The sequence below is a fragment of the Sus scrofa genome, chromosome 9 (genome assembly GCF_054392235.1).
Source record: "Sus scrofa isolate SSC_HxYL_T2T_F1_AM1 chromosome 9, Sscrofa_HxYL_maternal_Yorkshire_Landrace_v2.0, whole genome shotgun sequence".
Lineage (NCBI taxonomy): Eukaryota > Metazoa > Chordata > Mammalia > Artiodactyla > Suidae > Sus > Sus scrofa.
In genome coordinates this window covers 73,039,766-73,065,963 of record NC_139391.1, presented here as the reverse complement: position 1 = coordinate 73,065,963, position 26,198 = coordinate 73,039,766, and the positions used below count along the sequence as shown (strand labels likewise).

General features: G+C 38.3%; 1 protein-coding gene across 41 annotated transcripts in view; it reads right to left on the bottom strand.

The window, feature by feature from the left end:
- ADAM22 (ADAM metallopeptidase domain 22) overlaps positions 1-26,198 on the bottom strand; it is a 237,340-nt gene that overhangs the window by 104,924 nt on the left and 106,218 nt on the right. For all 41 annotated transcript variants that reach the window (XR_014815729.1, XR_014815730.1, XR_014815735.1 and 38 more), the window contains exon 4: positions 12,157-12,223. Coding sequence is in view for 29 of the 41 variants with exons in the window: in XM_021063337.2 (XP_020918996.1) it covers positions 12,157-12,223 (67 nt within the window). In the remaining 12 variants the exon portion in view is untranslated. The remainder of the gene's footprint in view (positions 1-12,156; positions 12,224-26,198) is intronic.

Sequence of the window (26,198 nt, the reverse complement as noted above, 5' to 3'; positions counted from 1 at the left end):
TAAAAGCCACAGCAATTCCCTCTACCGAACAATACTAATTTCTAAGGAATACAAAGAAGGACTAAAAATAAGCCCCAAGGGAAAATAGTTAATAAAACAGGGCTTCCTTAGAAGGCATTCACTTTTCCTTAGGGTAATGGAAATTTTATATTTAGAAGAAAAGAGACTCACCTGAACCAAACAATTACATCTTCAATTCATGGCTTACTAAAATAACTGCTAAGGAAGATGTAATTGCAAACAGTAAAATGAAGTGCTGTAATTTAAATATTTGCATTTCGATTCCTCTGCTACTATAATTATTGGTTTCCATAGCGAGGGTAGACTATAGTGGATAATAGCATGGATTCTGGCAGCAGACTGCCTGGCTCCAAATTCTTGGGAAAGTTAGTTAAGCTTTCTGTGCAAAATGAGTATTCCAGTGGCACTATTGGGGGATTCAAAGACTTAACATATATAAAACACGTATTAGACTAGTGACCTAGTCTTGTACCACATGCATAGTAAGTACTATATGAAAGTTCACTATTTCTCCAGCTGCTACTAGTAATTCTTGTCTTATTATTCCTCAGTCCAGTTACCAGTAATGATCCCATCAAGAATATCATTAGGATTCCAAGAGGCAGAGACTATACAATGGAAAATCTAGGATGGTAAAATAGTACCTAAGGGTATAATAATTACTTATTTGCAAAAATACAATTTTTTTGAGAATTATATAAAATAGAAACCTAGCAAGTCATTTGAATTTTTTCTTTTAAGTGAGTGTTTCATTAGCTGGAGAGAACATGCCATTAATAACCTTAAGGAAGAAAAATGAGTTTGGCTTTGTAAGGAGAAGAGGTTAACTATTCTAAGCTACTAGCATTAAACCAGTGGCAGCAGTTACTTGCCCCTAAGATAAGACTTAGTGCTGGAGTTAATAGATAGCAAATGAAAGTAGAATCTTTCCACAGGATAGTAACATATGGTAATTATCAATCAATGAAAGCACCTCATGAGAACTCTCATACACCAACCGTAAAACATATGTTTTTTCTAGCCATAGTTTTGTTCAGCACTTAAAATACGTTATAATACTTTTAGAAGGATATCATGGCTTTTGCAACAGGAATAGAGAAAATTAATGGATCCTCCTTCCAATATAATTCACCATTTAAAAATGAGAATATTTAAAAATGGCAGCAGCTCAAACCCACAGAACTCAAAGGACAAAGTTTCACCGTGCTGGTCCTATTTGCAATTAGAGAATCATCTCTAAATTAGAAGATCCTGGAATTGAATCCCCACCATCATCCCCGAAATTCAATTCAATAACATTTTATCAAATTACTGGAAGATTAACCCTATATATATTTTTATTTTTTAGAAAGTCTATATCTCATTCTTGTAGAATTCTTACATCCTGAGATTTAACAAAAGTCATTTACATCAGCAGTTAGAAGCCAATGAAGTCATTAAATATAATAAAATTTAAAGCTAGTTTAGCTACAGCTAAGAACTAAATGTCTGTGTAGGAGGAAAACAGATTGACCAATTTTTTTTAATCAATCTGATTGTATTACTAGTCATATTGACGGTAAGGCATAACTAAACTGTTTCAGGGAATGGACTTGAGAAGAAATTTCTCCAAGTCTAACTTTCAAATGCGTCTATTTGTGGTTAATTTGTTTTTTAGTATGTAAAAAGATATCACAGCCAGAGCTACGACATCTGAAACTTTCCCTCTGGCCTAAGGCACCTGTGATGTACCCACATGCCCCTCCCACAACCCATGACACCTGAACCTGAAGTTTTCCTCCATCCTCCACCGGAGGTTCTGCTCTAGCAGTTGAGGCTGAATGCTGAGTCCTCAGCCTAAATCTCCCAAACAGAGCAACAGAACATAAACACAGAGTCTAGCATATGAAGAGTTGCATCTATCAAACATTCCTATCATTGCTTCATGGTTTGTGATCTTTTTTATTTTTAATGACCACATCCATGGCATATGGAAGTTCCCTGACAGGGACTGAATCAAAGCCACAGCTGCGACCTATGTTGCAGCTCGAGCAGCACTGGATCCTTTAACCCACTGTGCTGGCCTGGGGATCAAACCCTCACCTCCACCATGACCTGAGCCACCGCAGTCAGATTCTTAATCCACTGGAACTTCGATTTGTGATTATTTTACTCAACTCTATTTAAACATTGCAGTTCAAGGATCTGTGCTCCCTAATGGACAAAATAGAGACCAAAACCCACTTCGTTTTGTGGTGTATGAACTACATCTCAATAAAGCTGTTTGAAAAAAGTCTCAGTTACCCTGGCAGCAGGAGGCCCCCAAAGGACCAACTAAAGGCCTTTGATTAATAGTCTGCCCCTTGGTCAGCCTTAAAAAGAACATCAGGGAGTTTGTTTAGTAGATAAAGGCCTTCCCATCTTCACAGACTTAGAGAAAATGCCTGAAACGTCAATTTGAAATTAAGGGTGAAAAACCTAAGAGCTTAGGTGATGACTTCTATAAACAGATCCATTAAAAAAAAATTCCTTTCTAAAAGCAAATTCCCAGGTCATGTGACTTCGTTTGACTTCATTACTGTCTAGGTGACTAAGTATCCTTTCCTTATCCAAGAAGTGCTAGAAAAGCTACTACAGTTAGAATTCAGGATAGAAAACATGGTTCCCAAATATAAGGGAAGGCTGGAAATAAGAAACGCATTTTGGAAGAGAAATGCTGTTGCCAAGTTGCACTCCCTTAAAAACAAATCAGAACAATAACAACAAAAAGGAAAACAGGATTTTAAAAGGCTTTGTATAGATTACTTGCATTTCATTTTAAAGACAGCCTCAAAAACAAAGATAATATAAAAGCCATTTGAAGCACATAGACACACACACATATACATCTCCACTTTAGAAGAATCATCATCAATGCAACAATATGGATAGCTCTGCAGTAGTGCATGTGGCAAAATTTACTGCACACCAAGTCCTGGTTTTTCTTCTTTTCTGAATCACCTACTCTCCTTTTTGGTTCCATCGAAGCAGTTTTGGGAATCAATAAGGAAACCTGATCTCCTGAATAAGCAAAAAGAGATTAACTCCTTTGTTCATCTTTTCTGCTGCAATAAATATATATAATGACACTTTGGCAGTCGAATAGCTATTTTTGAGCTCCTCACACCCAAAAAAGAAACAGTTCAAGCGTTTATGTACTATTCAATTCTATGCAATGAATTTGAGAAAAATCCATGTTTCATAAAAGCATATGTTAAGTGAAGGTCTTATTAAAAAAAAAAAAAAAAGCCGGAGGCAGTCACTAAACTATAAGGTGCATTTTAAATAAATTCTGTCACTAATGACAATTTGAGAATATATATGTCCTTAAACATTTTTTTTAGGGCCACACCTGCAGCATATGGAATTCCTACGCTAAGAGTCGAACTGGATCTGCAGCTGCCAGCCTATACCACAGCCACAGCAATCCCAGAGCCAAGCTCCATCTGTGACCTATGCCACAGCTCATGGCAATGCAGGATCCTTTAACCCACTGAGCAAAGCCAGAGATTGAACCCACATCCTCATGGATCCTAATCAGATTCTTAATTGGCTTAGCCATGATAGGAACTCTAAGAATATATATTTTTTTACCTAAGAAAGGAATCTGCAATATCTTATAGTATCTTATAATTATTTGTGGGGTTTTGGGCAAATAAAACATCTGAAAATATATCTTAAGAAACATTATTCCTTTAACACATTGTGCACACCTGAAGTATTCAAGTACTAAAAATTAAGTTCCTCATGGAGAAATCTAGAAAGCAATAGGAGAAAGCCTGAATACAATTCAAGATCATATGCAATTTTCTATGGATGATTTTCAGGTTTTATAGAAACTACAGAGTTAGCATGAGCCAGGAAGGATCTCCTGTCCTGGTAGCCATCATATTAAAATATTATAAAATGATCATAAGTTTTTCCAAGTGATTTCTTATAGCTGTCCTCTACTAGCATATTTTTTTTTTACCTGTCATTGACACATTTATTACAGAAAAAAAAAAGATTAAGGCATGATTTTTTTTTTAGAAAGGTTTATCTTTTTTTAAAGAAAATAGAAAAATTTGAGTTCCCATTGTGACTCAGTGGCTTAAGAACCTAACATAGTATCCACGAGGATACAGGTTTGATCCCTGGCCTTGCTCCGTGGGTTAAGGAACCGGCATTGCTGAAAGGTGCAGCATAGGTCACAGATCCAGCTTGGTTCCAGCGCTGCTCTGGCTGTGGCGTAGGCTGGCAGCTGCAGGAATTTCCATATGCCTCAGGAGCAGCAGTAAAAAGAAAAAAAAGAAAGAAAGAGAATAGAAAAAGGAGTGCAAAAGAAATCTGGAGAATCTACGTGTTGCACTGCCACCCCCAACTTGTCCTTGGATCGGGATCCTCATCATTAAGGATGAATTTGCACAGAGCTCCATGAAAGAGCTCTGCTGCCAGGAGATGATACTGGGGGAGGCTAGAAATCTTTCATGGAGGTCCACCCTAGGGAGGACAGATGGATGTGACTGTCTTGCAGAAACTATCCTGTAGAAAAATGCAGGCTTTCTGAGAAACCCTGCTTCTGTATCAACTTCCCTGATAGTCTGTTTCCAGAAATGACTGTGGCCAATTCAGTCTGCCTAAACAATGTTTCTTGAAGGAAAATGACACCACCATTCCATCAGAGTAAAAGGTTCCCAAGAGTCACATAATATCTCCCACCCCTCAAGCAGACACTTTCTCTCCAACACAGCATTCTCTCCAATTCCTTCCCCCATTTCCAGATTTCAACCTTTGACCCACTCTCCTTTGCCTTCTTATGCATCTTTTTTACTGTCATGACGGACTTAATTAAGAACATGAGTCAAAGATCCTTGAATGCACTCAATTCAATTAAGTGATGGAGAGTAACCAGTTAAGTGCCAGCCAAAAGTCCAGACTGTAAAATGGGTGTCTCTGTACACGTCCATCCTTAAGGATAAGGATCCTGATCCAAGAACAAGCTGTTAGGGCTCATATTCAGTCTAGGAATAATTTGAACTAATGAAAAAGACATCCAGCAGCTATTACTTTTGCTTATTATCACAAGAGACCAAATAATGTGACCAAAAATACAGTCAGAACTAATCATATTGATGACTGGTGATGATCGTCCCTTGGTAGTAATACAATAAATCATGTCTCTACTAAGAGTCTACTTTTACTTTTTGACTCCAAGGAAATCTACTTCCTCCCCATTCATACACATAGAGGGGAATTGCCATTCTTCTTCTAGTGTTCTAAAACTCCTCCGGTGGCTATTTTCCTGAGATATGAAGAATAAAACAGACTTTGTACTAGAATGTGTCTCTACCATTTTTGCCCAAGGCAAGTGACCTTACAGAAAAGCTACCCAAATGCATAACCAAACTTGAGAGGGATATACCTAAAGGGTCTCTACATAGACCACCATTTCATTTTCAAAGCCAGACTATATAATTGTTAGGTTCCGCCAAATACATTTCAATTTTATGGCTATCCTGTTTTACATACTATAGACTACAGGGTAAATAATACGGTATAAGAATCAGCTCCAAAGTTAGGAGCTGAAGCTTCAAACTGAAGCTCTACCCCTCCTTACTGTGCCGCTTTCAGCAGGTTTTCTAACTATTCAATTTCCTGTCAGGTGGGATAATAGTTACATTTACCATCACAGGATTGACTACATGTAAATTCATGTGCCACACTGTCTCATCATTGTCACATCATGAACAACAAATGTTAGTTAGTGATTATTATTACTAGGGTTATAAATAACACTGATTAACTTGAGCCTCTAGAAGTGAAGACTCCACTAACCAGAATACTGGGAGCTGTCGGCCTCAGGATAAAAACCAGCTAACAATAAAACAGCAAACTGCATGGTTTAGAGTCACTGATGGCTGCTTATCATTCCGGTTTACTTTGTCTTAAGAATCTAGAGCCACAGTTCTCCACAGTCAAAATAAAAAGATTAAAAAGATTTTGTTCCCAGGGCATTCTGACTAACTGAGGTTTTATGTTTAAATACTTTTCAATGTTTATGTCAAACACACAAAATTTCTCCCTAAATTAAGGGGTAAATTTAGAATTTAAGTTTTTAAATGAATTGGAAATAAATATAAGTGAAAGATGATACTAATGTTTTATGAAAGGAAAAAATTAAAAGTATCTATCATTGTCTTTTTTTCTGATTAAAGCCTTTCTTTGTAACCTTTGGGGGGGAAAAGGTTTAAATAGAACTTCAGAATCAGGCTTATGAGCCTCTCTGATTGGAATAAAACTGCCTTCGATGAGACAGAATATTTTGCAGATACTACAAGCTGTTATCTTAAGAAAAGATCACTAAAATGTATTTCATTTCACTGTAAATATAAAATTGCAATCAAGGGCATTCCCACTGTGATGCAGTGCAAACAAACCCGCCTAAAATTGATGAGGACACAGGTTCTATCCCTGCTTTGCCCAGCTGGTTAAGGATCCAGTGTTGCCATGAGCTGTGGTGTAGGTCGCAGATGTGGCTCAGATCCTGTGTTGCTGTGGCTGTGATGTAAGCCAGCAGCTGTAGCTCTGATTCGACCCCTACCCTGGGAACCTCCATATGCTGGGGCTACAGCCTTAAAAAGCAAATAATAATAATAAATTTAAAAAAATAAATTGCAATCAAGAGCAACATCCACACTGTGAGAGACTATATAGAATAAACAATCTGGTTTCTTCAACATATAAATTGTAAAGGAGACTAAAAAGAGAAAGATAAGGGAAAGCCAATGGACTGAAAGAGACTTTAAAAAATGTATTAAAAAAACAAACAGCACCTCCTGAGGGCTGGAGCAGTTATCTGGGTCACTGAGAACCCAAGAGACTCTTCCCTAGGGCAGCCCAACTCAGAAGGACGGCCTGAGAATGTAGGCAGATCTTTTCACAATCTGGCCAAGCTTGTTGTAGCTTTTCTGGGCTGCAGGGGGTCCTGCAGAGAGCTGGCAGTCCTTTGCAGCTGTTCCGCAAGAGTGCGGCTCCTCCCCAAGGGCTATATATCTGGACAAAACTCTACTTAAAAGAGACACATGCACCCGCATGTTCATTGCAGCACTATTCACAATAGCCAGGACATGGAAACAACCCAAATGTCCATCAACAGATGATTGGATTAGGAAGATGTGGTATATATACACAATGGAATACTACTCTGCCATAAAAAAGAATGACATAATGCCATTTGCAGCAACATGGATAGAACTAGAGAATCTCATACTGAGTGAAATGAGCCAGAAAGACAAAGACAAATACCATATGATATCACTTATAACTGGAATCTAATATCCAGCACAAATGAACATCTCCTCAGAAAAGAAAATCATGGACTTGGAGAAAAGACTTGTGGCTGCCTGATGGGAGGGATCGGGAGCTTGGGTTTATCAGACACAACTTAGAATAGATTTACAAGGAGATCCTGCTGAGTAGCATTGAGAACTTTGTCTAGATACTCATGTTGCAACAGAACAAAGGGTGGGGGAAAAATGTAATTGTAATGTATACATGTAAGGATAACTTGATCCCCTTGCTGTACAGTGGGAAAATAACTAACTAACTAACTAAATAAATAAATAAACAGGCAAAACTAAACTACAGTACATATTTAGGTGATAAAACTACAAACAAAAGTAAGAAAAGGATAACCCTAAAAGTCAGGATAGTTTCTATACATCTTACTAGAGGAGGAGGTAGACTTGAGCTTGGGAAGCAGTACATGGACGAGCCAGCCAAGCTCTATTTCTTCAACTAAATGTTACAAGGTGTTCACCCTGTAGTCATTTTAACATCAGTGTTAATATACTACAATTAAAAAGGTTTTAAAAATAAAAGTGCAATCTAAAATATTCACTAAAGTAGCTATTGAGTATTTTTTTTCATGCAAATGTCTTCCTTTTTTCACATTTCGTACTCATGCTCTTAAGTTAAACGCATTGCACCTGAATTTTCACAAATAAAGGTCTCATTACACCTGAGCAGTGTCATTACTAGATGGGGTTCAAGTCATTGTTTAAGTCAGATTTGATAACAATTTTGATTTTAATTTTGCATCCTCAAGATAAATATGATCATGTTTGTGCCAAGTGACAAAAAGAAAAAATTCTTACCTATAGTTTTGCTTTGATCTCATACACCCTTTCATTTACTTCAGTCCCCAGGAGAAAAGCCAATTAAAAAAAAAAAGTCATCAGTCTCTTAGCGGAGGTGATATGGTCTGAAATGTACACTGTATTCCCTTAAAATTCATGTGTTGAAGTCTTAACCCAGGACCTCAGATTGTAACTATATTTGCAGATAGAGTTTTTAAAGAGGTGATTAACTTAAAATGAAGTCCTTAGGGTGGGCTCAGACCCAAGATGACTGGTATCCTTCTCGGAAGAAGAAATTAGATGCAAATACACACAGAGGGAAGATCATGTGAAGAAACAGGGAGAAGACAGCCATCTACAAGCCAAGGAGAGAGGCTGCAGAAGAAAACAACTCTACTGACACACTGATCTTGAACTTCTAGCCTCCAAAACTGGGAGAAAATTCATGTCTTTGTTTAAGCCACCTTGTCTATGGTACTTTGTTAAGGCAGCCTTTGCAAACTAACACAGAAGATAAAAGAAGAGTAAAAAAATTCAGGATTTTTTTTTTAATGTAGGAGAGGTTTAAAAAAGACAAATATGAAATGCTACAATTTTATACTTTTAATTAACCCACAATGTACAGTAAAAAGAAAAGCTTAAGAAAGATCTGAGTCATTAGTAAGGAAAGGAGAACAGACTCCACACAAAAAGAAACACCCACAGAGCTAAGCACAGGGGGCCAAACATGAGGGAACCAGCAGGAAAATAACTGGCTACTGACTTTGAATTGATGGGGCAGGACTCAGCACTTTCAATGTGGTTCCTGGAAAAAAAACCCAGAGGAGAATTGTGAGTTAGATTTTTAAATGGATTAAAAACAAATTGAGGTGATGGGTGAGATCAAAGTGATTTTCTTAATGGAAGAAATTCCTCTGGCCCTAGGGTTTGGATAAGTTTGGATTTACATTTCCCTAGTTGGATAAGGCTGGGGGTTAGGCAAACCATCAAAGGAAGAAAACCATAATTCTCATGCTGGAAAATCAGCAACGGTTGTGTGGTGGAGTCCCTGCTCTGGGTGTTAGAAATATACGCATGGAACCTAATACTCTCCAAGTGAACTATGCTTTGTTGACTAGATATAAGTTTCCCGAAAGGGGTACTACTGTAGAGACAGCAGATAGCTACTGCTGGATCCACCCAACAACCCTCTATGATTATATCTGCATTTCATCATTCCACTGACAGACCTAAACCGAGATAGTAAACTGCCTGTTTCCTTTGCCCTCTCATTTAGCAAAGGACTAAGATATACTCTGCATTCAGAAACACATCATACAAAATAGAGAATGAAGCCAAATAAACAAGAATATGATTAAAAGGAGTCTGGAGATTCAAAATTTTGGTAAATTTTTTCCCAACTATAAGTAAAATGGTTGCATTTTTCTCATGTCACGCTAAGAAGAATTCTAGTACCCTTTCTGTGGTAAGGCAGTGATATAAATCAATTAGCCATTCAATTAGTCAGTTTAAAATAAGTTTAGAATAACTTTCTAGAGGGTCTAGCATAATTATTATATCTAGGTCACTTGCAAAAATGAACAAATTTTGCTTTAAGTGTTTATCAGTTAGAGAAGTATAGATATATATGGATGTATTTCCTGGGAAAATGTCCCAATGTCTGGAATTTGCTTTTTAAAGGAATAAAACTTGCCACCCCAAAATATCTCTTTAAAACTAATCAAGACCCAAAAAGACTCAGGAAGAAACTTTCGTCTTCCTTAAAACTGCCCAAAGAGTGTGGACAGAGGTCCTAGCCCAGGAAGGGAGCCATCACCACAGATACTATAGTATGAACTAGGTGTGGAGACAGGGAGGAACCTAGCAAGGTCTCCTGCTAAAATTCTTTATTGTGTCCCACCATCTCTGTATGGCCCAATGAACATCTGTTTACCAAAATTTGCTTTTCCCTCTCCATGTCAAAAGCCTTCTTCCCCTTTGAGGTCCCAAAACACTACCTCCAACATCCACTTTTGTCTTTAGCTGAAGATGGTATTTAAGGTGAGAGCTTTAGCCTTTTTGGTGAATTATTCAGTTCTCCTGGGTCTCTCCCATGTATACATATTATTAAACTTTTGTTTGATTTTCTCCTGTCAATCTGTCTCATGTCAGTTTAATTCATAGAGCAGCCAGAAGAACCGAGAAGGGTAAAGGAAAATTTCTTTCTCTCCAACACTACTTTTGTGTAGTAGTTTTAATAAAATACATGTAGTATTTTAACTTTACACACATGTAGTGAGAGAAAGGATTGTCAAATGTTTATAACTGCTGATGTTGGATAATGGGTACACAGGAGTTCATTGTAGTACTCCTTTTACTTCTGAATATATTTGAAAACTTCCCGAATAAAATTTTTTCTTTTTTTATGTAACATATAATTACAAAACCAGTCCCTTTCATTTGTCACTGGACTAGGATAATGTAATTTATTTTGGTTATTGATAACAGAGTTTAAAGAAAAAGCTTCATTGCAGTAACATATTTATATTAAAAAGCAATAAACGTAAGCTTTAAGGGAAGATAACTTGGGAAAATAACTACAATACAATATAATGATTACTTTTAAAAAGCAAGATACAGGAGTTCCCACCATGGCTCAGCAGTAACAAACCTGACTAGTATCCACGAGGATGCAGGTTCGATCCCTGGCCTCATGCAGTGGGTTAAGGATCTGGCTTTGCCATGAGCTATGGGGTAGGTCACAGATGCAGCTCAGATCCCTTGTTGCTGTGGCTGTGGTGTAGGCCAGCAGCTGCAGCTCTGATTCCCTAGTCTGGGAAGTTCCTTATGCCATGGAGGCTTTAAAAAATAAATAAATAAATAAAGACTGAAACTGTTGTAAATTTGTATAATACCAACTCTGAAAATATGAAAATACAAATATATGCACAGGACAAAAAAATACTAGAAGAAAATACAGCAAAATGAAAAAGTTTATCTGTCAGTAATGAGTTTATGGGTAATTTTTCCTTTTTTGATATATTTTTCTCTACTAACAAGTTTTCTAAAGTGAGTATAAATTAAATTCATAATCAGAACAAGAAAGCATATATATATATGTGATTATAATTTTGATAAGGCAGAATAGATGGTCTAGATGCTGGTCAGAAGAAAATAAACACTTAGCAAAAATTCTTCTATACTAAACATTGGAAACTCTTGGGTGGCGTCTGGTCTCATATGCCTCAGACTACATCATCATTAGGATGGAAAGACCCACATATCCTTAGGCCTATAATTGGAGAGGTTTTTTTATTTGTGTGTAATCATTTTCAGAGCTTACCTGAGAAGAACCAGAATCCTGAGATTTAGGTCTCCAGGGATTTCAAACTCCCTGAGACTTCCCTGTTGATATAATAGGTTCATAATTTCACCAGAGAAATAAATCTCTTGCAAATGAAAGCAAAGCCATGCACCTACCCTGGACCTAAGATTTTTACCTCTTGGTTCTCAGTGTGAACCTTAAAGACAAATTTCAGAAATGATTTTCTGTGACATAATCTAAAAGAGACCTACTTGTAATTACTTGTAATATTACTTGCAGTAATATTAATCCCCAAAAATCCAACAATTCCTGCAGTACACGAAGAATTCTTTTTCTGATAACTGATTTTTTTTTCACAAGTGAGTGACATGCTTTCTTGATCAATTCTGAAATATAAAAACCCCAGAAGGGAATTCCCATCATGTCTCAGAGGAAACAAATCTGACTAGCACCCATGAGGACGCAGGTTCGATCCCTGGCCTCACTCAGTGGGTTAAGGATTTGGCGTCACCGTGAGCTGTGGTGTAGGCTGGCAGCTACAGCTCTGATTCGACCCCTAGCCTGGGAAACTCCATAGGCTGCGAGCGCAGCCCTAAAAAGATAAAAACAAAACAAAAAAAAAAACCAAAAAACAAAACAAAAACCAAAAACCAAAAAAGAAACTTGAAATCATAAAAAAAAAAAAATTGCACTTACTTTCACTTCCACAGTCTTCCCTCCATGTTCTATGTGTCTCTCCACATATTCAGAGGACAGCAAATCACTGCAACAAAAAGAAAGGATGATGAAAGAGGACCTTGAAAATGTAAATCACTTGCAAATCACCTTTAAGTTTATAACATTCTGGCTCTAAGGATGCTTTAACCCAGATTGTAAAGCAAAAACAAAACTTCATAGGTCTCTCTCTCTCTTTCTCTCTCTCTCTCTCTCTCTTTCTCTCTCTCTCTCTCTCTCACACACACACACACACACACACTGCCTAGTACTTCTAAAAGAATATGAGGTTAAACAGACTAAATTATCTATCACCCCCACTGTTTAGCAGAGCTAATTCCACCAATCTAGTTCAGCAGTTCTAGGAAACTACCATAAGCACACTGTTATTTTTAAGATATGTTCTTCTTCCCTTTTTTTACTTTGGCTTTTGTGTGTGTGTGAAGATTTTAATTTATTTTCTTATTCCTTATATCCTGCTTAAGTCTCCTTTGTTGTTTGAATTGCAGGCCACTACCAAGAGCTTGGTCTCCCCACATTCCCTCGTGCTCTTTTCCTGTCTCATGGCTTTAAAGATTAATGTGGTGTTAATTTTTAAACGTATATTTCCAATCAGGCCTTTTTTCCCAAACTGGAGCTTTACCTTTCTATTGGACGTAGCTAATAAGGCATCTCAAACATAACATGCCAAGACTGAATTCTTTTACCTTCACCCACTCCCCACAATGTGCTCAGCCAACAGTCTTCCCCAAAAACTAACAGCAACACCATCCTCTCAATTGCTTAGCCCAAAACTTTGAAATTATTGACTCCTCACACCCCACATCCTTGCTTCAGCTTTTTATCCAATAGTTTTTATTTGGTACCATACCTTTCCATTCCTCATGTGTTATGTGTGATATTTTATCAAACAAAATAACAAAATATTACCCCCCCAAAAAAAATTTAAGGAGGCAAAGAAAGTTAGAAGAAATAAAAAAGAATATACTTTCAGCCTTTTATTTATTTGTTTATTTAGTCCTTTTAGGGCTGTACCCATAGCACAGCCTATTCCCAGGCTTTGGGTCAAATCAGAGCTATAGCTGCCAGCCTACACCACAGCCACAGTAACACCAGATCTGAGTCTCATCTTCGACCTACAACACAGCTCATGGCAACACCGGATCCTCAACTCACTGAGCGGGACCAAGGATCAAACCAGCATCCTCATGGATACTAGTCAGGTTCATTACCACTGAGCCACAACAGGAACTCCATTTTCAGCATTTTAAAAGAATCTCTTTTGAAACCTTTCCTAAACCACCACTTTCTTGTATAATTTTTTAAATGTTCACAACATCTTAAACATACTTCTCTTTAAATCTATAAATGAGAAAAAAATTTCCCTTCTAATAGAGGTACCTCATGACCCAACACCCATAAAAAGTCTTAAAGTCTTTAAATTTTTAAAGTACTAAAATAAAAATAAAATTAAAAATAATAAATAAAAATATAGGGAGCTCCCATTGTGGCCCAGTGATAATGAATCCGACTAGCATCCATGGAGGATGCAGGTTCAATCCCTGACCTCAATCAGTGAATTGAGGATCCAGTGTTGTCGTGAGCTGTGGTGTAGGTTGCAGACATGGCTGGATCCCATGTTGCTGTGGCTGTGGTGTAGGCTGGCAGCTGCAGCCCTGATTTGACCCCTAGCCAGGGAACTTCCATATGCCGTGGGTGCAGCCATAAAAAGCAAATAAAAAGAAATATATATATATATACATATATATATTTCTAAATCTACTCTATTAATAGACATTCAGCCAACTAAAAAATCTTTTTCACAGTGCTCTAAAGGTTACCAAGTTAAAATTGTCCCAATCATAAAAAAGGTGAATTTTTAAGCACAAGCACTACCATGATAAGCACAATGCCTACAGTTGCTTGGAATATAAACAGCAAGATCAAACACTCATTACATTAGTGCAGGCACCAGAGTGAGGTTCTTTTATATCTGATGCTTACATTACCATCTAGGAAATCTATAATTATAGTCTAAGTCCTTATTTCATTTCTCTTTGCAATACAGTTTCCTACTGACTTTACAGGGGAAACAGCTAGAAAGTGCTAAGCTATAAGTTATAGAAAACACAACTAAAACTAGCTTAAACAATCAGGACATTTATATCATTTCTTGTTAGGAATTCTAAGGAAGGTAAAATGTGAATCTCAATGCTCTTAGGTAAATAAATCTGAAGTTTATAAAATACAGGCAAAACACTTTTAAGATGTCTTAAGTATAAATAAGTAACAAAATATTGTTAGAAGTGACAGAATGCACAGAATGTGTAAGGTAAAAGATGTATGCATCTTACATTGATAGAAAGGGATGGATAACCAAAAGATACCTAGCATTCTGAAGGCACCTGGGTAAGAAGTGTTCATGATATAATAAATATACAAGAGACACTAAATATCCAAAATACGCTGCATATACACATTTAATATTCACCAGGTCTTATTTCAATCACCTATCGGTGACACCCAGGGCTTCTCAACTTCCGTACTCCGGACATTTTGCGCCAGAACATTCTTTGTCTTGGGGAGCATCTTATGCCTTGTAACATGATTAGCAGCATCCATGACCTTTACCCACTAGATGCCAGCATCACTCACACACACACCCCCCATGACAATCAAAAATGTCTCCAAACATTGCCAAATGTACACTGAGGGGTAAAACTGCCCTGGTTCAGAACTGATATTGACACCCATTCCTACCCCATGTTTTCTCTGTCCAAAAAAAACACAAATAGCATCTGTGGTTGTTCATCAAGCTAATCGACAGGCTGTAACTCCTGAGCAAGCGTACTTTTTCCTGGGGGTGTCATTAGCTCAGGCCAGCATCCATCCATGGGGCTTGCCCAAATCTCAGCTCTGGTCCTGGTAAGTACACATCAACAGCGAGGGCAGATGCAGTGGAGAGAGAAGCAGGCCATGTGAACGCTGGGTACCCCAGGATTTGCTGGAGTGATCTTTTCATCCACGTGTGCCCTCCCCTAAGTGTACTAACCTAGCCCTCTCTTTCCTCTGGCTTTTCACCATGTGCTTTCATTTGATTTAGCAAATCATGTGATTTGAAGATTTTAATTTGGTCTGTGAGGGCTTACTATTCCATTACTTTCAGGATAGCTTGCTGGCTAGCAGACTCACAGGCAACCATTGCATTAGAGTAATTTTCCACGTGACATCAGGGCAGTTCCAGAGTTGAAGCATATGGTGGCTCAGTACCATCAATGAGACCAGGGGTATATGTCCATCCTTCTGTTCTGCCATCAGAATGGGGGGAGGGGAGCTGTCCTCTTAACTGGCCCCTCTCATGATGCTAATAGGGCTGCTGCAGCTCTAAGCATCTCAGGCAGATAAAAATATCCTAAGGTAAAAAAGCCTTGTATTTATTTCCAAGAATCAGCAAACACTCCACAAAAAAGCCTCTGGCATTCATCTTCTCAAGTATGTTTCACCAGAATTACATTACTTGGCCGTGCCTAAACCAATCTTTTGACAAGGACATTTGTCTCTGAACAGTCAATAATCTCCTCTTTCAAGTACTCAGAGAGAGAGAGAGGAGAATGATATAACAGGGTGGGGAGAATAGCTGTTGTACAGTAAATAGAGAGTTGTCATTTTTTATATCATTTTTATCAGGGGTATGGTGGATATTTCACAAATTCCCAAAGGCTTTCAACAAAATAGTGAAGCATCATGGCAAAGATCTGCCTGAAGCAAAACACGTCATTGTTCCACCATCCACATCCCACCCTTTATCCAAGGTCATACTCCTAAGAGGAGAGGTATCAGCCAGTTGTTTGCAAAGGACTGACCCCTAACCTTTTGCCAACTCCTCCAGCAGTGAGAGAGAAAAATGATACTACAGAGCCAGCCAGGTTCCCCCTCCTGGGAATCTGAGCTAGTAAATTCAGTAAAAAAGAAAAAAAATCATTCAGTGGATGTAGGAAAGAGAAAAGAGAGTCAAAAATAAGGAATTGCTTGAGAGGAACTGAACTATACCATTAATGAATCCCATTATCCAAAAAGGGGGTTTGCCTCTTGGTGAGTGTCAACCAAAAGACAGAATCAAACCTAAGAGCAGAAGGAAGGATTTTATACCTACAGCAAGTAAGGAGAACACCAGAGATCTTTCCCAAAGCAGTACCTCCCCCAATAGAAAACTGGGGAGCATTTTAAGCTAAGGGTACATGCATGTTCATGAAGGGGTTTGAGCAGTGTATGCATATTAATGAAAGGGATTGAGTATAGGAGAATTCAGCATAGAATTGGGGCAAAGGTCAAAAGAGTCCATTCTTTAGTTGACTGAAGTCATGAAGGTCAGAAAAGGTCAACATCACTATTCCTTAGGTTCCAGTTGATCTGGTGGTTGAGTGCTACATTCTACAAAACAGCTCAAGAAAATGCTTCAGGCTGGCTAATCTTAACCACTGAAGAAGAGCTGGGAGTCTTTACAGTCGATTTATTCTCTTTGCTATTGTTTCTTCTCTTGCCTGAAACAGTTTGCTCTTTTGTTCCCGTAAGATCATTATTACTGAGACCTGGGCAAGGGCAAGCATAGGGTCAGGCTTAGATTCCAAAACGGCTTCTCTAATGTCAAAAGCTGTATGTGGGCACTCCAGCCTGTCTCAGTGGGTTAAGGATCCAGTGTTGTCACTGTTGTGGCTCTGTTTTACAGCTATGGTGTGGGTTTGATCCCTGGCCCAGGAACTTCTGCATGCAGTAGGAAAAGCCAAAAAAAAAAAAAAAGCAAGCTCTATCTGGTTCTTTTCCTTAGGGGGCCCCACTACCCTATCTGCTTACAAAATCAGAGTAAAAGGCCCAAATCTCCACTGCTCAGGCCCCTGGATCCAGCCCATTCCTGTTGTTGGATACCTTTCTCCAACGCTGCCACGTGAGGAAACCTCATTATCAGAGCCAGCATGAGGGAGATCAAAGGCAACTACATAAAACACTATTTAGAAAAGAAGTTGTAGGAGGAGGCGTAATCATAATAACAATAATAATTTAAAAACCGACAGCTTTGGAGTCTTCTAAATTTTCAAATTTTAAGAGAAAATTTTTCTTTGAATTATAAAATCTAGAAATTAAGAGAGTATGAGTCACCACACGAATGTAATTACTGCAAAGAAAACTCTCTGCTCAGGAATTATGCAGCTATTTCAATTAAGGCCCTGAACCTACGAGGACTGCTAGAAAGGGCTGTATGTAATTTAAACCAAAACCAGCCCACATGACTTGGTTTTATTTGTTTGCCATTCCATGGAAGTCTGCTAAGGATTGTTTTAATTATTGGGCTGAAAAAACTTCCATTTAAAAATGACATTTTTTTTCCTCTACTGAAGCATAAAATCCTTACTACCACCAACTTTTTCTTTTACATCATCGTTTATCATTAAGTGGGAATCTACTTAATGTTAAGTGTAGGAAAATGGAAACTCTCTTTGACACATAGGAAATTTTATTTTATCTGATTGGGTAGAATCTACTCCATGTTAACAGTTTATCAAAACTGATGTGTGAATGCTTCTTTGCAAATTATGAAAGATAAAAGCAGAAATCATTTTCCTTTTTTTTTGTCTTTTGTCTTTTTGAGGATCACACCCGGGGCATATGGAGGTTCCCAGGTTAGGAGTCTAATCAGAGCTGTAGCTGCTGGCCTATGCCACAGCCACAGCAACACCAGATCTGAGCCAAGTCTGCAACCTATGCCACAGCTCACAGCAACGCCGGATCCTTAATCCGCTGAGCAAGGCCAGGGATCGCACCCGCAACCTCATTTCCTCTGTGCTATGATGGGAACTCTGAAAATCATTTTCAATCACATTCTAAAACCACTCATTTTCTAAAGGAAGTAAGGAAATGTTTTAAAAATTAGAAATGTATTCTGAGGCCCTTTTTTAAAAAATTTATTTGCATGCCATAATTAGCCTAGAATAAGCAAAACAACATAATGCAAACATTTTCAGTCATAATAATAATTATCCTTTGTCTAACGGGCAACTATCATGAATCAGAGGCAGCTGGTATAGTCCAAAGGTTTTAGAATTTAAAGACAAAAGCAAATATTTTGATTTCCTATCCAAACTCTGCCATTTACTAGCTGTGTGACCTTGGCCATGTTATTTAATCTTCATCAACACAATTTACCCACATCCAAAATGAATATAATACAAATTGCTTTACAAAGCTGGTATGGTTTTTAAACCAGAACATATGTGAAATACCTCCCAAATTCTAATTTCAATTATTCCACTCCTTATCCATCATCTCCTACCATAGTTTCTCTAGAACTCTCACTTTAACTGTTTGTATTACTGAACACAGGTTTAGTTCGAAAGCTATTACTTGAGAGACAAGTGTTGGTCAGAACAGTAAGCTGCTTTAATTTGGAGGCCAGCAACCTGGGAGAAGGCAGACTCACGTCCAAAAACCAACTCCAAAGATTTTGCATGAGCATAAAAGTTTGTAAAGAGACAATCATTTGAGGAGCAGGTCAGAGTTTTTATCTTCTACTGGGTGCAAATTTTCTTCTGACTGGTTGGTGGTGAGGTAATAGGGTAGTGTTCCAGGAATCTTGTGCTCAAGCCTAAAGTTACTGTCTTGGTTGGAGACATTAGTTCCTACAGAAGAACTCAAAAGTTAGACACATTCCTTGAGGAGGAACCAGAACCCCGGCCCATTGCTGAAACTACTTGATTGTTTTCTCCTTTGTTTTTCATCCCCTTTCTTCCCTGTTAAGCAACTATTTGAATCTGCCCTTTGGAACTCAGGGAAGGTCAAGAAGGCTGAATGAAGCCTATTTCCTACACATAAACAAATGGGGAAACAGAAAGGATTTATACCTGGGAGGGCTCCACCGGGTCCTGCTCTATTTTATTTGGGGACTCTTAAACCATTGACCTTACCTTCTACTTGTTCAGTGTCCTTCACCTCTCTTATGTCCACCTAATGTAGTTTACATAATTTATCATGTAAACTAATCACTCCCTTGCTCCTTTCTCTCCCTTCTACTATATCCACTTGGCCAAACTTCAACCATAGTAAAACTGAACTCTCCTACAAATCAAAGTCTGACCCCAAGAAGCAGACCATCCTGAATGGTCATATGTTGAACCACATAATTTATGACCACAATATCAAGTGGTTCCCCTTAGCACAACAATGCCCATAAATCCACTAGTCCATTTTCCTAGTCAATTTACTCTGAGAAGATGCTTCCAAACTTTTCTCTTATAAAATCTCCAAGGTATTTCCTTGTTATCTTTCCCTGCAATTACTCCACTTCTGTATTCAATGAATAATGGAAACAGAAAAAGGCTGCTTCATCTTTCCAATCCACCAGCATCCCTGTTTTCTGAACCAGTCTCTGAAATGGAGCAGGACCCTAGGGGGCCTTCCCAGGACAGAACTTCCCTCATGTCCTCTGCCTGCCTTTTTTCTGCAGAAAATTTTAGCCAAAGAATAAATTTAATCAGAGAAATGAGAAAATACAGAAGCAAAGGAAAACAGTCAACCACAACCAAATAATAATAGCTTAGTCATTAAGCAAAGTCAAGGATCTTTAACTCCTCCTCAAAGGTGACAGATAATATTCTGAGCCATACATATCCTTTGACTTGTTTTATAAATACTGAAACCTTTGCCAGGAGGAAGATGTTAACTACAAGATGACTAGACTGTAGCCGTGGCAGAAGCTGCCACAATTCTGAGAAGTGACCTCAAGAAAACTGATTCTGGAACTGAAAATTAACTGTACCTCAAACAATCAAGATGATGCTGATCTGACCACCATATGACTAATTTCAAGTTATCTGTCAGAGCTGACTGTGCTGTTCTACCTGTAGTTCTCTCCCTCTGCCTGTACACCCCTTAAATTTCCCTTTAAAAGCTCTTGCCCACTGATCAACAGTGTGGAGTTGGCCTTTGGACATGAGTCTGACTTTTCCCCCAGTTGCCAGCCTCTGTAATAAAGCAAACTTTCCTTTCTACCAACACTTGTATCTTGGGTATTGGTTTTCAGGTGGTGAGGAGCCAGACCTGAGTACAGGTATCATGTCTCGTAGGATGTCTAACAGGCATCTCAGACTCAACATGGTTAATGCATAACTCTCTCAGCAAGTCCCAATATTCAATCCCCAACTCAAAAATGTATTCTACTAGTCACTTCACAGTGAAGAAGACTGGGGGGACACTGCCTTATTCAGGTGGTCATAGTTAACACTGCCAATAATGGAAGAAATCAAAATCATATGCTCTTACTCTGAGAAGGACACATCATTTATAATATTCCCACTAAAAATGCATGAGAAAGAAACAAACAAATGAATAGAGAAACCAGAACCAGGAAGAGATTTTCAAAGAAATAGAGCAAAGATGTAATTCAAAGTTCTGCCAGTCAACTGTGACCTCGAGATCAATATCAAATCCAGAGTATGGTTGTAAGACCCTTTGATAAGACCTCAGAAAGACTTTAAGCTATTTTGCCTAGACTATATCACTTAGATAAAAAAGCTTCTCAGATTCTTAAGGGCCTGCCTATTAGATCCTTAGCTGCATCAAAGAGTTTCTAAGAATCTTATCGTATAAGTCACAGATATTCTCACCTAAACAAAGACTTCTAAGAATATTAAGGGCATCTTTACTTAGAGTCCAAAGTAGACAAAGGCCTCTCAAGAAGATCTGTGGATGTGGTTTTGTTCAATGAGGTAAATCCCAATAAGATCCACATGAAACCCACCAATGGAACCACCACCAGCTTGGAATAAAACATACAATCAATTTAAACTTTTCACAGTAGGAAGTAGATAGAGAAAGATACTTAAATTGAGGCCTGGGTCATTTCTTATGGAAAAGAAATGGTTACTCAAGGGGTGGCACAAAGAACCATAGGCAACCACTCACAGGAAGTAGAACAAAGCCTTAATCAATACACATTCCCTTTCCCAAAACACAGGAAAAGAATATTAGTACTCAGTTGGTTTTCAGAATTTCAATGGACAGATAATAGTTAGGTACCTCCTACTTCTCCCACTTTTATAAAGGAATATATACTGCAATTATCTCACCCTTAACTTCCCACTGTATTTTGAGTGGATGTGGAATAGAGAACTTGTTTTTTAGCTCAAAGGTCTGTACCAATGCTGCCTCACCTAAAAAGGCTTCTTCATCAGATTGAGATAGATGGTAAGAATTTGAACCCTGAGTTTGAGCCTGACAGTATAATGGAACGAGATTTCTCAGGAGTCTGGAGGAATTTAGTACATTTTGCATATGTGAGAAATATAAATAATTTGTGGTCGAAGGACAGACTGCGGTTGATCACAGATGTCTATAAATTCTTTGTCACTCTCTCATGGTAGAGACCATTTCTCTTCTTCTTGCATTGAACTGGTCCTGTCACAAACCTAATGAGACAGAACTGATACTGTGTAATGTAAGCAACTTCCACTTCCAGGCATGAGGAACTCTCTGTCTTTGAACATTTGAATATGCTGTGAGGAAGTCCAAGCAACCACTTAACAAGATGCTCGTAAAGGAGAATGAAAGTCCCTAGCTGACCTCCCCAGTTGAACTCCCAGCCAATGAAAGCACTAATTTCCAACCTTGTGACTGAGGCCACTTTGGATCTTCCAGATGAAATAGTGCTCCAGTTAATACCATATGAAGTAAAACTGCCCAGTCAACCCACAAAATTGTACAAAATAATACATTGTAAGGCAATGGGCTGATCATGCCTTCTTACTTAAACATTCGCTGTTACACTGCACAAAATTAACATTATGTTTTCCTTAGAGCAGTCTCCAAATGAGTGCAATGTAGCTTGTTTTGGATAATATTCATATACCAACAAGTTCATATTTTTCAACTTCACAGTGTGTGAAAGCTATATGCAGGCAGTAGAAACCATACTTCAGATTTGGAATTTTGATCTTTTCCTGGCTTACCAGCAGGTGGTAGAATACTCTCAGGATGCTGGGCGGTGGCAGTGAGCAGCAGCTCCCAGTCAACCACATATACGATCACAATGGTAACCAACCAATAGACTTGCAACCATTCTGGACCCATGCAACCTTTCAGTTTGCACTTTCAGTACAGTATTCAATAAATTTTATGAAATATTCAACATTTTATTATAAAACAGGTTTTGTGCTAGATCATTTTGCCCAACTGTAGACTGATGTTGGTGTTCTGGGCACATTTAAGGTAGGCTGGACGAAGCCATGATGTTCAGAGGGTTAGGTATATCAAATGCATTTTTACCATAAAATACTTTCAACTTCTGATGACGTTATTGGGACCTAAGCCCATCATTAGTCATAGAAGATCTACAAAAGAATCATAAAAGCCTCAAGGGTGACTATAATTCACCCAGTGAAATAGTAAAAAGCCCCCTAGGTCATAGGTCACAATGGAAAATTAGAGATTTCATTAAGAATTTAAGCTATGAAAAGACTTTCAGAAGAACAGAACTGGAATATGGAAAATTTTAAGGACCCAAATTTCATTATTCTATTTGATTTAAGAGGAATAAAAAATTATAAGCTTAGAAAGTTTTTTAAAAGAAAACATTTTTCCCATTCTCTCCATTCTCTGCAGCCCTCTCCCCATTTCATCTTCTCTCTCTTTTATTTTCTTACTCTATCTAGCCAACCATTAACCTTCCAGATCCTTTTGGCAAATTAATGCTTTTGCTGAAAATCCCCGCTATAGAAAACGGATAAATGTTCTGAACTTTCATACCACTGAGATTTAATCATCCAGCCTTTAGCTTTGTTTTATGCAAAAACTTTGGTCTATATCCTCAGTATGTAATAACTACAATTTAAAACTCCTATTTTGTTTAAACTAAATTAAAGGGAAATGACAAGTGTGAATTAAAAGCTCTTCCAAGATCTGCCTTTTGGAGGAAAGTTTCATCTTTATTACCTTCCAATTTGTAAACATGAAAATTCCTTTCCTGCTTATGCACATACAAGGGGTTTTCTGTCATGCCTTGTGCCTACAGGAGAGGCTATTCTAGTTATGTTCTACTGAGGAAGTCATAAACAATCCTTGTAGTAATATATTGACTCTGGTCACTTTTCCCCATTTCCCTGAAGATGTGAACTTCCGGTTTCCAATCACACTCTCCAGCACTACTCCTGTTGTAATTATTGGTGATTTTGATATATGCTTAGGTGACTCTTCCAATTTTGGCTTCTCAGCTCCTTGACCTCATCTCCTCCAACGATTCTCTCCTCCACTTTACATCACCCACCCAGCATAGTCTCAAATCCAAGCAACTCACTCTCTGACAAATTCCATCCATGCCAGGTTTCTCTTTCAACACCCCATTTCAACCCCTTAACCTCAATAAGGCCCATAACTCATGAACTTACTACCATTTCACTGTTCCACAGCTTCCTTGTGTCTCATTCCCCTTCTTGCCCAGCTTAAATTCAATCGTAATATCCAGTGCTTCGCAAATCTCCCTACCCATCTTCTAATGTGTGATTCTCCCTTGGCTAAACCAATCCTAGTTAAACTCTTTGCTGGCTTCATGCCCGCTCCGTGCAACTTAATGAGGCTGAAGAACAGCATGTCATCAGGCTGACTATGCTCACTTTGCACTGACAACCATGAACCGCAAGAGGGTCCTTAAAGCTGCCTGGCATTCGTTCTCCATTTTCCTAGGACATTTACTCCTCCAACTGTGTCTCGGTGCCATTTCACCTCTTCTGCCTCTTTCCTCAAACCTCCAACATCTTTCCCCTCCATTCTGAGAAGATGACTAGGCTCCCTACTTCACTGAGAAAAAAGTAATCAGAAGGTAAGTTCCACGGACTCTATCACCACTTCTCTGCACCTACAAGCATTTGCACCCATATGCTCAGCCCTTCACCCAGTTCTAGGAATGAGCTATCCATGGAATAATCCACAGACAATCCCACACTGCACCACAATCCATCCCCTCTTGCCTACCCAAGGACACGGCACCAGATATCCCCCCTCTCCTGTGTCATCAGATTCCCTCTTTCTGCCAGATCCTTCCCATTACTGCATGAACTCTGTTATTTCACCCATTTCCTAAAACAAACCAAACAATTTTCTTAATACAATTTTCCTGTCCAACTACTGCTACATACCCTTCTGTCCACTAAACAAAATTTCTCAAGGGCCCATAGTCATGATCTATCCTTTCTCTCCTATGTCTTGAACCCATCTAGTAAGATTTTCACCAAAGCACTTCACTGAAACCACTCTTACCAAAGTCATGAATTACCTATTTCCATGTTGTTATATCTCATGGTTGATTCTCAATCTTCTTATTACTCAACCTACAAGTAGCATTTGACACAGCTAAGCACCCTCTTCTCTTGGAAATATTTCTTTGTACTTCCTACCAGATTCACATTCTGCAGATTCACATTCTCCTACTTCTCTTGCTGCTGTGTTTCCATACCTTTTGCTAATTTCTTCCCACTCCCCCATCATCTAGACATTACAGTGCCTGAAGTTTCAGTCCTTGACCCTCCTCTCTCACTCCTTTGGTGATGTCATCTTATGTCTCCCTCTAAGTAACAACTACATGCTGATGAACCTCTGGTGCAGATCTCTAGTTTAGAATTCTCCTCTGAACTCCAGAACCCTATATCCAACTCCAAATTCCACATCTTCTCCTGTTTATCAAATAAGCATGCCATACTTAATGTGTCTAAGCCTGAGCTCCTCATCTTACTTGACGAAAATGATTTTTCCTGCAGTCTTTCATTAGTTCCATTGTTTTCTTAGGTCCATCCCTCCTGTAGCCCCCCATCTTCCTACTCATATCTGGATTAACTGCACTCTAAGCCTGCTGTATAGCTGTAATCCTGATATTTCTCCTTCACCTTGACCCTAGGCATTCTCTTTGATTCGCTCCTCGTTATAAACCTGTTTCCATATCTCATATCCTCATCTTTCTTCATATTTTTTTCTTTTATTTTGGTGGGACTCAGTCTCCAGTACCTTCCAAATAAATAATACATGAGATGTTCAATTATTTTAGACCTCACCTTTAATTGATAGTTTGGATTTGTAAGAACAGAAATCCCTCAGAATTTACACAGCATTCCTCTACTATCTCCCAGCTTCTAGTATTACTAGTGAGAAATCTGATGTTATTATATTTCTGATCCTTCCAGTGTGACCTTGTTTTTCTTTCAAGATGATTTTTTTTTTGTCCATCCCTTTTATCTCCATTATTCTAAAACTTCAAAATTGTAGGTCTTTATGTAGGGTTTCATTCGTTCATTTCTGGGCACTCAATGAGAATTTTCCATCTAGAAATTCATGTCCTTCAGTTATGAAGAATAACCTTTGATAATTCCTTTTCTTGGTTTTCTCTCTACTCTCTTTATGAGATTTCTACTAGTCAGATGTTTAATCCCCTAGATTGATCCCCACAGAGTTTTTATCTTTTTTCTCTCTTATGTTCTACTTCTTCATCTTTTGTACTGTTTTCTGAGATATTTTGCCCCCTAAGTTCAACCATTCTCTTGACTTTTATTGTTTCCAATATTTTTTCTAATTATTTTTTCTGGATTTTTAAATAGCATTTTCTTGTTTCATAGACGCAGTACTTATCTCTCTGAATATATTATTATTGGTTAGTTTTAACTATTTCCTTCTGTTCCTTCCATTTTCTTTGTTTCAGCAGAATTCTTTTAATCTGTTTGTTCTGCTCTCTTTTCTGTTAAACATTCTCCTCAAGTATTTGCTAACCCATATTTTAAGCTTCATGCATTTCAAACTTGCTTTTTGCTAACTATTGGAATTCCAATACATAGCTTTAACAATACAGATCCTTCCAAGAATTGGTGAAAGAAAGTTTGTCAAGATGAAAAGAAGGGAGTTCTCATTGTGGCTCAGTGGTAATGAACCCAACTAGTATCCATGAAGACTCGGGTTTGATCCCTGGCCTCGATCAGTAGGTCAAGGATCCAGTGTTGCCA